Consider the following 16,123-nt stretch of genomic DNA (forward strand, 5'->3'; position numbering starts at 1 on the left):
GGGCCCGTGGGAGGCTTCCCCACAGGTCAGGGTTGCTACGGCCGCATAGTATTGTTAATGAGTCTCCAGAGAGAGAGAGAGAGAGAGAAAGAGAAAGCGAGCCCAGAGCAGGCGTGGGGGTGTGAGCTTCACCGAGCGGCATGATATGGTTTTACTGTGAAGAAAGAAGGTCAGAGTGAGCGGAGAGAGAGCGTCGAACAGAGGACGTGAAGAGAGGAAATGCTTGCCTTTGTGTTTACACGCCTCCCGGGGTCGTGTTCAGGAATGATCTTTGAGCTGCTGGACCAAGATGCGACTTCCACCTGCTGCAGAGGATGACACTTTCTGCAAGGACCCCAAATATCCTCAGCGTTGCCGGATGATTTCCTCTCTGTGTTTACCTTGAACTGGTTCTACCTCCACCGGGCAGAATGTGATTGACATGACGTGAATGTCACCCTCTCCAAATGTTGTTTACTCTTGCTCTGTGTGCGACGCACGCATAGAAACTGTTGCTTGGAGCTGTCCACAACGTTGCTCACCGCTTCATTCCCCTCTGGACTTCATTCGCGGTTGCACGGCTCAGCCTGACAGATCGTAGCGAATGGAAACCTCTTTTGATGCCTCCAGGAAAGCAGCTCTGACATAACAAACCCCCTTTGTCCGTCCGTCCTTTACCATGGATTCCTACCGCTCGTACTGGAACTCCAGCATGCAGAGCAAGACGTGGGTGGAAGGGGAGGACCAGGATGTGTACGAGGTGGAATCTCGTGTGCCTCTTCCCCGACCTTTCCCACTCTGCAGCACCTTGAATGAGAAAAATGCTGTGGTGGTGCAGACCCAGATCTCACATATCAACCACAGGACGAATGGTCACCTCCTTAAGGTTATCTCCAGAATCTCCCTGCCCACTCCTCCTTATACAGTAAGTTTACACCTGGTGTCCCACACTGTTGGACAGTTTTTAAATTATACGCAGAGATTTGGTTTGTGTGGTTTTGAACAGTCTGCACATCAGATGGGGAGAGCTGTGCTGTTAAATATTTTATTGATGCAGTTTTACAGCCTGTGTTATGTTCAGGTCTGCACATGCAGATGTGATCTAAGCTAAATGTCATTGCACGTAGGAGCACAACAACTCTATCTGTGCTGCTTTTGAAAGAGTAGGTGAAAGATTGTATGACTTCTATGTGTCACGTTACCACTTCCGGCTTCCCATAATGTTACAATAAGACCTTTGCTCGGGGAGATATGGAAATATGTGGAAAGTAAGTGTTTGATAATGTGAGCCTGCTGAAAGGAAAATATGCCACCTGTCACCTGACCGGGTCATAATACAAATGTTATATCATTAACTCAGCATAGTTCAGATACGTAACCTCATTTTATTATTGACTTTTGAACGAGTTACAGTAGCAGTGCATTCTTAAAAGTGACAACAAGTTGAAAATAACTTGTTTAACTAACTGTAACTTGCTTTTCAGCTGATATTTAACTAAAATCTACCGCATACATTAAAGGGATAGTTCAGGTTTTTTAGGGGTTGTATGAAGTACTTATCCATAGTCATTATGTTACCTGACGGTGGTCGAGAAGCCCCCAGTTTGGACAAGCAGCCCAGCATGGAACCTAACAAAGGTACTGCTGTAGACAGGGTCAGCAGCAAAACTTATTTTACCCACCTATAAGTAGGCCCACCTAAAGAAAAAAATGCCACTACATCTTCTCAACTGTAGAGCTTCATTGTTCCAATGCATGGCACGCACTGGGAGATAGAGTTAAAATCAATATCTAATACATGAAAAACAATCTACTGCTGTGGTAAAAAGGTATAAAATGTTTTGTAACATATAAATGTGTATAAAGTAGAAGTTAAGTTGAAGTGGAAGTTAAAGCCAGTGAACTGTGGTCCACTTCTATGCATTACATGAGACCAAACTATTGATGTTTAGAAAGCATGAATTTTTCACTCACTCACTGTCATTAATGTGGACAGCAGGGATGTGTAGTGCAGTAATACCATCAACTATCAATATGCTTTCTTTTAGAGATTGCAGCTGAATACCTCAGTACCACCCCCGACCTTTGACATCATAACTGGCCCCTTTACAGCAAACGATTCATTTTTAATGTCTCCTCTTCTACACTTACTTCTTCCTTCCTCCTCTTCTGCTCGTGTGAACCCATCTCTCTCCTCTTCCCCCCTCAGCTTGAACATGCCCGGTTGACCCAGACTGAGCTGATGCGGGAGTCCTTCCGCCACAACCAGGAGATGAACGAGCTGCTGCAGAAGCAGGAGGAGCTGCAGGAGAGGTTGTCTGAGGAGGCCCGGGCACGCGAGCAGCTGGCTCTGGAACTCCACCGGGCTGAGGGTGAGTTTATCAGGATGACGTCTGTGGTATGAGTCAGGATCTGCATGAAATAAATAATCTGACATCTACATTAGTTTGATCTAAATGTGGGTCAGTTTTCATATGTTAAGCACTCTTTGCACTTCAGTGCTTTAAAGGAAGACACGAATGAAGCACTCACTTTTTCTCTGTGGACTCTAACTGTGGCGTGACGACGTGTGTCTGTATGTCAGAGTGATTACAGAAAACAGAGCATAAGGCACTGCTGTGAAAATACATGTGTGCATGTGTCTGGGGGAGGGGGTGTTACAAGGAGTGATGGGATCAGCTGTTTGAAAGGGAGAGTAAAGGAGAGTGAGACCATCTGTGGTGAGAAATTGACAAATGGTAATTTGTGTTTGTCAGACTGTCTCTGATTCGTCTTCAAACGTCTGATTCGTTGGGGTTCGTGTGTGGAGGTTGAGGGTATTTGTCTGAGAGGAAAGAAAATCTATTAACCTCCATTCATCAGGAAGTCAGTGGATAATTTTTGACAACAGTCTTAAGTGCTGTGACAGATTTTTTCGGGGGTGCAGCTAATGCAACGTCCCATCCATGTCAGAGACAGCTGGTCCTGGAGGGTCAACTGTTGCAACAACATCCACTCTCTCAAACAGCAAACCCAGTCGACTGGGCTGAGTTTAGGTCACAGTTTGGCAAACGTACAGTCCAGCAGCCATTTCTTTGTTTCTGGCTTTGTGTGCACACTGAATAATGGTGAGTTTATAGCTTTTTCTAATCTTGTATTGTCTTTTACTTGAGTTGTGTCCTGCTACAGTGTTTGTTTTAGTGTTTTTTGTACAGTGTCTGTATTCCTGAAGACTAGCAAATATTAGCTGTCATAAAAAGCTTTATAGTTCTACAGGATAGACCATCACAGAGGGAGACAATGTGGCAAGCTGTAGAAAATAAGAGAAAGAACAGCATTATAGAGAGAAGGGCTGCAACTAATAATCGATCTGCTGTTTTTTTTGGGGGGGGGGTTTATGTCAAAAAATCATTTGCTCTCTAAGAAAATTATTTTTTGTTTTCGTTTTAGAAACTGAAACTACAGAATATTTATTAATATTGCCTGAAAAATGACTGATGATTCAACTGCCAATTAACATTTTCTTTCAACAGACTAATCCTTGCAGCTTTAATAGAGAATACATGCTACATACCAAACTGTCAACCTGTCACTTCATGTAAATGAGTTGGCGAGCAGCTGAGCCTATGTGGTTATGTGGCATGCTTTCTTCATTAATGTTTAGGGAGTGTTTAATGTCTGCTAAGCCTGTGTCTCGAGGACATCTACTTGTGCGAATTAAATGAAGGAGAGACAATTCTCTTCCTGTTTTGTGGAGGATCTACACGGGTTAAAGCTCAGGGTGTGGCCTTTTCAAACTGGTTTTGAATGAACACAAGAGACCTGCTTAACCTGGAAAGAATATCTTCTATCATTGATTAATGGAGTGTATTATATGTCAATGGAGGGCACAAAGAGAAAGGTCTGCACACTGTAAGGCCCCAAATAAATAGTTTAATTCTCTTTTAGGCCGGTGGAGGAGGAATAGCTTTAGAGTTTCCTCTGTGCCCTGGAGTCATATATATTTTTAGTCTTGCACCTGAGTATTTCTGCCTGAATGTGCGGACACTTGGTCCCTCGTCTTGTCGTACATGTCCATGAAAACGGGATGAAATGTTTGCTTTTGTTATGTTTTAAGGGAAAAGGGCTAAACTGGACAACATGAAGATTTGAAATAATTGTGCTGGAGAGTTAAGGTGATTATAGAGAGCTCTGTTTAGTCAGTGGACAGTGTTTTTTTTTAGCCAGTAATCATGCACATCTGATAGCTGTGTCTGTATCGTGGAGGGATCCCTCCTTCGGCAAACTTTACACACAGCTTTTGTTCCTGCTCAGATGTCTGTAATGATAGTTATCTCGTGACAGCACAGGTGACATTTACCTCCCGTCTCTCTTAAATAACACACATTAGCTACATATGAGCTACAAACAAGTATCAAGGCAGAAGACGTGTAAGCTTTACCTTGTAACTGGTCTCAGCTCCAGTAAATCTAACCATGAACTAAATACCATCCTGGTCTTTCATGCTTGCTGACCTGTGACAGGGCACTACAGTAATGATGGAGCACTTCATTGTGTTTACAGCTCAGTCTTGTACTTCATGTCAAGCAAAATGGGTCAAACATGCCCGCTTGTGTTGGCCTCTGCGATTCTATGCCTGTTTGTGTGCCTCTGCGTCTATGTTCTCAGCGCCTGTGTTGTCAGTAACCTTGGATTTTCTATCCTGCTGTTAAGTGCTCGTTCATCTGGATGGCTGCCCTGTGTGTGCGTGTGTGTGTGTGTGTGTGTGTGAGACTGCAGCTAGACTCAAGTTAGACTCAAGTCAAATTCCTCTTTAATTCTTCTTTTGAATGATTGCCAGAGAGAGTGGGAGGGTGACAAAGAAGCAAAACGCTTTCTTTCTAACTGTCCTCCTCTTGCTTTGTCCACGTTCAGGTCTGATCGATGGCTACACGGGTGAACGGGCTGCGTTGGAGGAGCAGTTGCGTCAGAAGGAAGAGCTCCAGCTGAGCCTCGAGCAAGAGCTGCAGGTGAGGCATTCCAGCTGCAGCCAGGAGGAAAAATAATTACCTTTCTGTGAGATGGCACATGACTTGACAGTGTTTAAAGGTAGATTCATGAATTCCGCCTGTGGTGCAGTTCAGCATTGACTCGCGCGTTCAAGCAGTTCGTTGAGATTGAATTGAAAGAAAAAAACAAAAAAAGACAACATGCATTTCTAACTGTCATTTCTCTGTGCAGGTGACAAGTAGCCGGCTGCACGAGTTGGAGCAGGAGAGGCTTCAGATGCAGGAGGAGCGGGAGCTGCTGTCACGGCAACAGGACGCCATGAGGGAGCACGCCGGGCCCCGCGAGCTTCGTACGTATCCCAGAATTCCCTCACCGAAGAAGGAAAATATATGTAGAGAAAGATTTTTCAGAGCCTGACTGGAAGTTTTCATATCATAAATCTCAGGAAATTAATTTATTCAACTTGGTCTGAACATTAAGTGTCTGAGAACATTAGTGCTTCGTAGACATCACAGCGAAAAGATGAGTTGGAGATCTCACCTCTTTGTCCGAAGGTTTCTGTTCTCCTTTATCAAAGCGCAAGTTTCAACCGATCGGTTTTTTAGTGTGATTGTATTAAAAGAAAGCCACTCACTTGAATTACATAGGACAGGTCGATCTAGTGTGAATTATTAACCTAGAGTCAGGGTCAGCTGCATGTTGTAGGTTTTATTGACGCTATACAACACCTAGATCTGCATCTATATGGGTTTCCAGGAAAGGGCGACAGCTCTGATTTAAAGGTGTGCTGGCCTCATATTGATTTCTTTCGTGCTTCTTGTTGTGGCCTAATGAAAATGACATAAAAAATGTATGAGCCATAATTGGCTGCATTAAAATGTGTATTTTTAGAAAGTTTTTTCAGTCTAACAACGATGAAGCAACTCTGGGTTTATCTGCATTTCTGAAACCCTTGTGCCAAAAGTCATAAATTTGCAGGTGTTTGCCAAGAAGTGCTCCAGAAACATGATAACTGTATCTGCTAATGTTGCATTATAACCCCTGTATTATCATAAAGGTATCCCATGAGTACGTTCTCTGATAAAATGGTGAGTAATGTGTAATTCAGGGTATAAACCAAACGGGCTTCTTCAGACACCTTTTCCTTTCCCATCATCCTTTCTGCAGCCTTAACCTTCTACTGTGAGACCGACAGGAAAGCGCTGCCTCTCTATCTTCATCCCTCTCACTTCTTTTTCTTCAAGTTTTCCTGTTCATGACAAAAAAGCAAGAGCATGTTACATTCCTGTGCTTTCTTATTCTCCTGTAGGCCTAGTTGAAGCTGCAATGGTTGCAGCACCTGAAGCAGGTGTGTCCACCTTGAGCATGGCTCAGTCATATCTACTCTATGTTCTTATAATTGTTTACTGTAGCTGAGTGACAGTCTTTCTCTCTAACCCTAATCCAGCAACTCACCAACAAAGCTTGGAGCTTGCTTGCTATGGGCTCACAAACTCACTCAGTCCAGTCACTAACCTTTTGCTTCAGCTTTTCATTTTGACTGATTTTTGTCCTGGTTCGTCATTTTTTAATGTCCTTGGAGTCAGTGTTAGCACTCATTTGAGCATGATGAAATGAAAGTTACCTTCAGACACTTATGTGTAGTCATTATTTCCTAACTGTCAGTCATCTACGCTCTGACCTGAAGCATCTTTTGTAATTGTTGTATGTGTTTTAGATTCATAGACGCTGTGCTTACAGCATTTCTTTGAGTGAGTGAGATGACTGGCCGTTCAGGAAGTCCCTCCCCCCTGCCTGTAAATGCTTATTGGGCATGGATATTGCACTGTCTGGGCTGTCCACATGTCTGTTCTGTCATTTGCACTCTCTCACCTTGTTACTTTTGCACTAATCCTGCGGGGTTTGATCGTGGGTAAACCGGTGTGGGTTGGTCACTGGTGGCAGTGGAAAGGCGAGGAAGCATCATGATGGGGGATCATGTTCTGCAACGGGGCATTATGTTGGGAAGTTGACTGAGATGTTGGAAGAGTCTGAAGTTAGCCAGATGAAGCTCTTAAAGTGAACACAACATATGAAACTGCAAAATTTCAAACATGACCAGCAAGCAAAATGAAATCTAATGGCAAAGACTTCAGACTCTTCGATAACATCATCTCAGCATCCTGTTCGTCACCAGAATCAAACCTGAATGCGTAATTAACTTAAGCTGGTCCCCGTTAGTTTACAGGCAGCGATATGTGACCTTTCCTCCTCTCTACGCTGTATTCTGTAGACCTGCTGGAGGAGACGGAGAAGCTGATGAAAGAGAAGGTGGAGGTGCAGCGTCAGGCGGAGAAGGAGAACGCCGACCTCCTGAAGCAGGTGAAGCTGCTGGAGGCGGAGCTGGAGGAGCAGGTCAACAGGGTGATCGAGCTGGAGCACGCTCAGAGGACGGAGAGCGGAGACCTCCAGCAGCAGGTCCAAGCTCTGGAGAAACAGCTGGAGAAGAACAGGAGGTTCCTCGATGTAAGTGGCAGAGAAAATGATCAGGTTTACTTAATAGGCAAGATGTTGCATGTACATCCTGTGATGTTTGTGACAAAAGTGTTTTAGTTTTATACCTGTCTGGGCAACCTTAAATCGTGAAGGAAATCTTATACCAGTTTGATTTAGATCAAATGATTGGGGGGGGGGGTGTCTCCGTCATTTTTTGGCTCTCGTTCTAATGAGTTGTGTTCCCATCATCATCGTAATTGGGCCACTTGGCCTGGAGTCGGCATGCGATCGTCTAGATGTGGGTTGTGGCACATTCCTTCTGTCCTGTGCTGTTGATGTGGGTCACACACAAATATGAAAGGAGCACATTTGTAAACATGTATTTAAATTATGTGGCCAATCCTTTGTCATTTTTCCAAAGTGTGCAGTTAAATGGTTTCGACGGCCAGTTGTGCAACAATAAAAACAGCTGTTCAGTTTGTGATTAATTTTCAAGACATCAAAAACTCCACAACTGGACTGAAGTATGAATGTTATCTGTATCTAAATCTGATGTTTTAGTGGCAGTAATTAGTCAGACTAACATAAGTGGAGACTCAGTGGGTCAGTGGGCTCTCAGCCTTTGTTATGAACGAACTGTCTCATGTGGCAGTTCTGTGACAAGCAAACCAGTTTGTCAGAAGGTGAATTCAGGTAGTTTTTGCCAAGCCTGCGCTGATGTCTCTCTCTCTCTCTCCACCCTGTCGTTATGTCTGCCCTCAGGAACAAGCTGTGGACCGAGAGCACGAGAGAGATTTCTTCCAGCAGGAGATCCAGAAGCTGGAACAACAGCTGAAGAGCCCACAGAAGCTGCAGACTGGCTCTGAGCAAAGAAACCAAGAGGTAACAGGAGAAAGCTCAGTTCTCTGCCAGAGGACGTGATGTTAATGCTTATTTTCTGAACATAACACTGTTGTGGGTACGAACACTGAGCTTAGAGTCACACAGCAGAACAATAGAGCTGGTAGAGTTACCTGTGCTGCCTCGAACATGATACCAAACAGTGGGAGTGTTACGCAGATGGAGGAGTGAGAGTGGGATTAATGTGATCCTTTGTAAACTCTGTAATAGTGGGTTTTATTTGCATGATCATCAAATACACAACACAGTGGGAGTGAGGGCTCCGTAAGATTTGCTAATGTTAATCTGGTGCGACTTCATGTCACATCATGACCAGTTTGAGTTGCTCAGCACTAACTGCTGTGAGTTTACAGGCCAAATTTAAAGGATTTCAGTTTAAGTTGCACTAATCAGTATATTTATTTTAACAACGGATAAAGAGACAATGTGTATTGTGAAAGGTGCTGCTTGTAGTGATGAACCCACAGACAAAGATAGCGACTACCTGATGGACATAGTGAACATTTTAGCAGCCAAAGAGCCAAATATTTCCACTTTCAATGAATGCTAATGTTGCTCTGTTTCTGCTGGATGTGTAAATAGGCAACTCTTTCGGCTTTAATTGATTAGGGTATCATGGATCCAGTTCGTGTTTACACCCTGTTTGTCTGCCCCCAAGTGGCCAAAATATTTCATGAACGCTGCTTTGATGTTTGTGTCACAGGCAGATGATACACCTCCATCAGAGTTTCCACAGATACTGTTGCTAGGTTCAGTATAACTTCTGGTATTTGGTGCTGCCCTGAATTGATGACTGAATTTTGATGGTCACGTTTGCTCAGTTTAGTTTCATTATACACAGGAAACACTGAGGAGTGTTTGACAGTAACACGCCTTTTTAAGTGCTCTTGACGTTTCTTTTTGTGCAACAGTCTCATTCATCACTTTACCATAAATGCTGTTTATTGGCTTCATCTGTGGTGTTATTACCATTTGGCCTCTCAAGGATTTCGTCACTGACCGCCGTTCTTCATCCGCTCACAGTCCAGTCCACTCCAGTTCCCCTCAGGCAAGGAGAGATGCAGTTTTGATCAGCGCTGTTGTCATCCTGTTGCAGCACATTTGAAGCTCTAATTATGTCCTCAAACCAATCGATCTGATCCGTGCACACCACAAAGTTAATTTGCCAGCAGAACATCACACCCTGTTTATTGTGAAGGCTTCTTGTTTCTAATAAAGACAGTAAACCGTTAAATTCACTGGGTTATGGGCTCTCAGTGCATTTCACTCGCCCAATCTGAGCATCATTTGACAAGATGAAGACTTGAATAGAATAATTTGTGATTTATGCTGAGCTGTAGTTTTGTTGTTTTAGCTTTGTGCTTATATCAATGAGTTGATACATCAGTCCCACACAGGCTAATACCTTTACTAATTCCATGATTTCCACAGACTCCTGCCACATATTTATCACTAAGTGCTTTTTCTTCCCTTCTCTTGCCCTTGAACTCTCCATCCTCTGATCCTTTATGCCTTCTCTCTCCCGTGGCCATTACAGGTGGATGGAGTAACCTTTAAGGTATTGCTTCTAGCTACGTGTAGAATCAAGTCTCCCCCAGAGAGCATTTAGTGCATTTTAGTAATCCTGCCCAACCCTGTAGCAATTAATGGCCCGTCCATCTCTCTCATCCTCTCTCCTGTTTGATCCCTCTCTGCTGTATAGTATGTCTTCACTTCAGACTTTGTCCTTTCTCTCTCTGCTCCGTCCTCTTGTCTCCCCTTTTATTGTCCCGGTAATCAAAGTGAAGGGTGTGAGGGGTTATTAGGGTGTGTACAACATTATGAAATCCTCCCTAATGAGGAATTACAATTATTACAATTACAATTATACCAAACCCACTTTTTACATACTTGGAAAGGTTTTCATATTCGTGTGTGAGGCCGTGCAAAGTACATCCTTACAGCAGTATGAATTTGTGTAAGAACAAAGTAGGAACAACATATAGTTTCTAAAACTAACCACATAGGCAATATGTTGGATGTAAATGATAAACATGCACATCTCTAGCCAAGATTTTACTGAATGCTTAGCCAGAAATTGGCTTAGTCACCAAATGGATTACTGTAGTTTTACACTGGATGTTTATTAAACCATCCTGTTGGCTAAGGACACCTGGGTGCTAGTAACATCTGCCTTAAAATTAAAAAACTTTGTAAAGTTGACTGTAATTCCATCCATGAATTGACCACAAGGGACTTTCTGGTAAAGCAAAGCCTAAAGAAATATAAATAGATCGTTCAGTGCTGAAGTGCTTTCATGAAGACTCCATCCTACACTTGAGTCACATTAATATTTAATGAAGGGCTGCCAGTGAGGGGGTGTATTTCATCTGCCTTACTACAGTGTCCTCTTGTTTTGAATAAAAACTGTTTTCTGTGACATAACGTCCTTAAAATGTGTTTTTTCAAGTAACAAGATCCGGAGAAGTCGTTTATGAAGCGACATCATTTTCTTGCTTAATGAAGCGGGGAGAACATTTCACCATCTAGATATAAATTTTGCTCCCAGTTCTGAGTCAGTCCCAAACAAACCTCCCCCTGTGGACCCCTCTTCCTCCCCCTCATTGATCTGCTGATGTTTTCCCGTCTCACAGATGGATCAGTTACCTGCCAGCGGTCCTCCTGGTTAATGTACTGCTCTGTGGTTTGTGTCACCCTGAATGAAATCTCTCTCTCCCCTCTGTCCCTGCACCTCTTCTCACTCTCGGCCCCCTCCTTTCTCAGGTGGATCAGCTGACCTCCCAGCTAGCTGTACATATACCAGCTATGCTGTAGCGAGTGGTGTCTGAGAGCGAATCTCATTTAACAACCCCCCCCCCCTTTCTCTCTCTCTCTCTCTCCCGCTCCCCTCGTTCCTCCTCTCTCACTCACTCACTACCAGGTGGACCAGCTGACCTCCCAGCTGAAGGAGAAGGCGGATTGGTGCAGTGAGCTGCTGCTCAGCTCAGAGCAGCTGCGTCGTGAGTTGGGAGAGCGCGACGAAGAGATTGACAAGCTGGAGAGCCGCATCCGCGAGCTGGAGCAGGCCCTGCTGGCCAGCGCTGAGTCCCTGGAGAAGGTTAGGAAGGGGAGGGTGGGCGAGGGGTAGGAGGGAGATGAGGGATGTGCAGGAGACAGAGTCAGAGACGGAAAGGGGGAGAAAAGCAGTCCGAACAATAGCTGTGGAGCATGGCAGAGGGTGCGTGTGAGAGGATGCAGATGAGATGACAGCTAGAGGAGGAATGGGAGGAGGGTTGGGACTCACAGAGAGGGAGAACAATGTGTGGGTGGGTCTACCTCGGCAGCCCCGGCACTTTACTGTTGGTGATGACACTGAGCTATGGCTAGCAACTGTAAAGATTGCCCCCCAGTGTTCATAGATGGCTGTGGTGAGTGAACAAAAAGAGCAGTGGAGGAAATGCTCATGTGCTGTGCTGCTGCTCAGCTGACGAATGGCACTGAGCTCCAGCTGCAAACGATAATTTGTAGTTTGCATCCTTGCTTGATCACAAGAGTTTGCCCTCGTTGTAAATAACTGCTGCGCTTAATAGTTTCTCTTGTGTGTGTGTGTTTGTGTGTGTGCTGTAGGTTGAACAAAAGAAGCAGCATGCATCCATCACGGAGGCGAAACACTCCACACTGGAGTCTCAGTTACAGACGGAGAGAGAAGCTCTGGAGCGGAAAGAGAAAGAGGTAGTGTCCCGCTCAGTTTGTTCTTTGAGGTTTTTCAAAGCATTGACGAATAGAGTAATGCATGCTCAGTCTAAAGCACGCATTTATTTAAATGGACAATATTTCAATCTGATGATCCAACTGGGAATAAAAGTCTGTGTGCAGTCCTCAATAGAGGCTTTGTCCTGCAGAGAAAGACAATTCAAACCAAATAATAGAAAAAAAAGATCACAAAAAAATGCTGTATTATCCTTTGATATTAAGGTTTGCATGTTATGTTTAATTGCAGGAATAGTAAAAATGTATCAGGTGCATATTCTACACAGTCTTGTGGTGTCTCATCTGAAGTGTTTGTCTGTCGCCTCAGATCTGCAACCTGGAAGAGCAGCTGGAGCAGTTCAGAGAGGAGCTGGAGAACAAGAGCGAGGAGGTGCAGCAGCTTCACATGCAGCTGGAGATCCAGAGGAAGGAGATCAGCAGCCAGCAGGAATACCTGGAAACCAGGGATAGCATGCTCCAGGTAAACAGCCGTCCTGCTTCAAGAGCATTTTACAGTATCTTTACCAAAGGTTGTGCAGACAGACGCTGGCCACGTATTATATTTTGCTTTCCGCCTGTGTTCTCGGTTATTGTATGATTAATCTATGTTTTCTGCTGACAAACTGTTGTAATGAAGAGGAAAAGATGGCTGCTGGTGACTTAAAAACTGTTGACCAATGTGATAAGTGGGACGCTGCCAGATGAGCTTGTATTTTAACTGCAAAAATACAACACAAGGTCTGTTGTATTCACACAATGAAAAACTGCTCGCATCAGTTGTAAAAAATGTTTACGTAATGCTTATTTCGCCATTATGTCCACGTAGCATTTATATTTCTGCTCACAAACTGCAAACGCTTTCGTTCAAATGCTCTTTTGAAGTAAGATATTTTCTCCATGTTGCTAATTTTAGTTTGCACATTTTTTTTGACCATTTTTCTGCCATGCAAGACTCACTGCCGGCGCATTTCTTCTTTGACAGTAGTCCGCCACAAGGCTGACTCTGAGTGGACCTTTCGCGTGACGTGTTTATTAATAGCCATCACATTATAATCTCTGACTTTTGAAGGTGATGGAGGAGAAGGACAGGGAAATAGTTCTTCTTAATGAAAAGATCACTAAGCTCCAACACATGGAAACAGCCTCTGATAACAAGGTAACGCAATATGCATATACGAAATAGAACAAACGTCTATTTCGAATACGCATAGCTCCGTGGTAGTGCATCACTGTGTGTGGTTTCTGGTTTCATGTACACTTTTATTTTTGTTGGCTCCATATTTTTGTTGTTGTTGTTTTTTTTTTGCTGGGTTGTTTTTGCTTGTTTTGTTTTGGTAAGTAGCTCCACGTCACCATCGTCAGTCGTGACATCATCATTTGCTCATTTGAGGTGGCTTAATAAACCTCTGAGTCTCCAAAGAGTTTTTACGATCTGATCAACTGCAGAAATGTTAATTACAGATGTAAGTGAAAGCTAAACTATCTTGGGCTCAAAGGATCTTTTGAAGCACCACCGGAACTCAGAGGTTTATCCAAATAGCGGGAAAGCTATGAACTCCTCGAATCTGATAGTTTTGCTGTTGAATAATGTCTATATATTTCTCTATAGGAAATTGATGAGAGGGATGAACTAATTAAAGACCTGGAGTCCCAGGTGGAGTGCCTACGCAGCGAACAACAACGCCTGAAGAGGAATAATGAGGAAGAGCTTGACCAACTGAATGCAGTCATAGAAAAACTTCAGCAGGAATTGGCCAATATTGAGCAGAAGCAGGCTACAGAGGAAGACGAGGACGTCAAGGGGGAGCCGGAGAGCTCCGTATGGGGGCCGAGTCAAGAGGAATATGATGAAATGAAGCAGAGAATGGACCAGGCCACCAAAGAGCTCGATACACTCAAAACAGAGCACAGTAAGCTGTTGGAGACGTATCTGCACTTGAAAGAGAGCACAGAGGCTTCGGCTGAAACAGACAGGCTGGAGGGCTCAGAGGCACAATTCGAAGAAGCTCTCAGAGAGAAAACTGCAGGCCTTGTAGTCATGCAGGCCCAGGTACAAGCTTTAGAGCAGAGCGCAACATCCAGAGTGGAAGAGTTGGGTTCCCGCATCCGGGAGCTTGAGGACGTGGTTGATGAAAAGGACAGCGAGTTAAGACACTGTCGCCTCCTTGTGGAGCAAACACAAAGCAAAGCAGATGGCCTCCAACAGAAGGTGTCTGATCTGGAGACAAGTCTGAGGGAGAAAGTGGCTGCCGTGCTCGTCAATCAGGCCACGCTGGAGGCCTTCCAACAACAGCAGTCACAAGGATCCAAAGAAAACCAGGACCAGCAGCGACACGCCGAGGCAAACGTCTATGACTTCGGCGACTTTGGTATTCCTCAGATGGACTTCAGTGGAATGGGTCAAGCACGGCAGGTTTCCACAGGGAAGGTGGTCCATCTGACCCAGAGGCTTCGGGAGCTGGAGGTGGGACTCAGCGGGATGCAGAAAGACCAGGAGCTCCAGAAGCAGCTGCTCTCCAGCTCAGAGGAGGAGGTGCTGGAGTACGAGAAGAGGCTGTCTGTGCTCATGGATCTGCTCAGTCAGATGAAGACCAGGACACACCAGAGGACACTGCTGGCTGTGGGGGTAAGAGTTCGACCTATAAGTGATGAAGGAGTCATCACTAGTCTGGCATATAACCCATCACACCACAAATTGATGTTTTTACACTTTCATTTTTACAAGTGCTGGTAGGGAGATTTTGTTACCTTCGAACAGAACCTGGCTAGCTGTTTATGCTAAGCTAACTGGCTGCTGGCTGAAGCTTCATACATAAAAATAAGTCATACTTGTACACTTGAAGAGTTGAGTACAATATTAATCTTTTGAATCTTTGTGACCTTCTGATCAGGCCTCCTCTGCTGGTGACCAGCCGGCTGTGACTGATGTTCTTCAGGAGTTGCAGGAGGTCAAAGACGAGGCCTCGGCCACCAAAGAGCAGCTGGACAGCTACAAGGAGAGCTGCAGCAGACTCCAGGAGGAGCTCCAAGTATGTGACTGCCCCTTAGTGCTCATACTTCTTCTGACAGTGTCTCCAATGTTTGGTGACTGACTGACACGTGCTTTGATTTCCAGGAAAAAACAGTTGCAATGCAGAAGCTACAGGACCAACTTCAAAAGGTGGGAACACAAATTTGATCCTATGCAGTTTGCATTTTTTATAAACTGAGTCTCTTCTTTAATATTTAAACTTTGTCACTTCAGGTGTCATCTGGAGGCAGCGAGGAGACCAAAGCGTCTGAGCTTCAAGAGGAATTAATGGAAGCTCGAAGTGAGGCATCTGCCATCAAAGAGGAGCTGAACAGCTGCAGGGAGAGCTTGGAGAAGCTACAGGAGCTGCTGCAGGTAAAGACATTTAAAGTCTTTACAGTCATATTCTGCCTTGTGCGCTGAGCTCAGTGATATTCGTCTTTTTCTATCAAAAAGTTGTCATTTTACACCTTGAAAATGATACTTTTGGTGTAAGGAGATTTGAGTTGATATTTTAAAGGAATAGTTTGACATTTTGGGAAATACGTTTAATATTTGCTTTCTTGCTGACAGTTGGATGAGAAGACTGAAAGAACTCTCTAGTCTGTGAAGTAAATATGTAGCTGGAGCCAACGGCTGTTAGCTTAGCTTAGCATAAAGAACCTGACTCTGACCAAAGTTAACAAAATCTACCTACCAGCACCTCCCACAGGCTCCCTAATTGACACATTATTTTCAACCTGCAATCACAACTTGACTTTTTTCCCTTTGTTTTTCTGTACTGATATAACGTGTTCATTAATGTGCTTTAGAGATGCTGGTAGGTGGATTTTGTTAGTTCAGACAGAGAAGGTGAAAAGCATCTTTCCCAAAATGTCAAACTGTTTGTGTCAACTCTTATTTCATCTGTACTGAGGTATATATTGGTTCAGTAATCATATATGTTGTAAGTTTTTATTTATACACATTTTAATCACTGACAATTGTGTTTATAAAGGAGCGGGAAATGACCATTGCTCACCTTAAAAGAGAACTTGAAGTAAGTCGTTTTAACTCTTCAAA

The 16,123-nt window shown here is 44.1% G+C and overlaps 1 protein-coding gene across 5 annotated transcripts in view; it reads left to right on the plus strand.

Moving 5' to 3' along the window:
* Positions 1 to 16,123, plus strand: part of akap9 (A kinase (PRKA) anchor protein 9) — a 61,002-nt gene that overhangs the window by 37,358 nt on the left and 7,521 nt on the right. For 3 of the 5 annotated variants that reach the window (XM_076755330.1, XM_076755332.1, XM_076755328.1), the window contains 15 exons: positions 2,189 to 2,351; positions 4,873 to 4,967; positions 5,179 to 5,296; positions 6,257 to 6,295; positions 7,220 to 7,452; positions 8,185 to 8,304; positions 11,243 to 11,419; positions 11,929 to 12,033; positions 12,380 to 12,532; positions 13,121 to 13,207; positions 13,661 to 14,677; positions 14,943 to 15,080; positions 15,167 to 15,211; positions 15,296 to 15,436; positions 16,059 to 16,100. In XM_076755330.1, coding sequence (XP_076611445.1) covers positions 2,189 to 2,351; positions 4,873 to 4,967; positions 5,179 to 5,296; positions 6,257 to 6,295; positions 7,220 to 7,452; positions 8,185 to 8,304; positions 11,243 to 11,419; positions 11,929 to 12,033; positions 12,380 to 12,532; positions 13,121 to 13,207; positions 13,661 to 14,677; positions 14,943 to 15,080; positions 15,167 to 15,211; positions 15,296 to 15,436; positions 16,059 to 16,100 — 2,673 coding nt within the window. The remainder of the gene's footprint in view (positions 1 to 2,188; positions 2,352 to 4,872; positions 4,968 to 5,178; positions 5,297 to 6,256; positions 6,296 to 7,219; positions 7,453 to 8,184; positions 8,305 to 11,242; positions 11,420 to 11,928; positions 12,034 to 12,379; positions 12,533 to 13,120; positions 13,208 to 13,660; positions 14,678 to 14,942; positions 15,081 to 15,166; positions 15,212 to 15,295; positions 15,437 to 16,058; positions 16,101 to 16,123) is intronic. The other 2 variants (XM_076755333.1, XM_076755329.1) reach the window with 2 other exon arrangements.

This window comes from Chaetodon auriga, chromosome 17 (assembly GCF_051107435.1).
Source record: "Chaetodon auriga isolate fChaAug3 chromosome 17, fChaAug3.hap1, whole genome shotgun sequence".
Lineage (NCBI taxonomy): Eukaryota > Metazoa > Chordata > Actinopteri > Chaetodontiformes > Chaetodontidae > Chaetodon > Chaetodon auriga.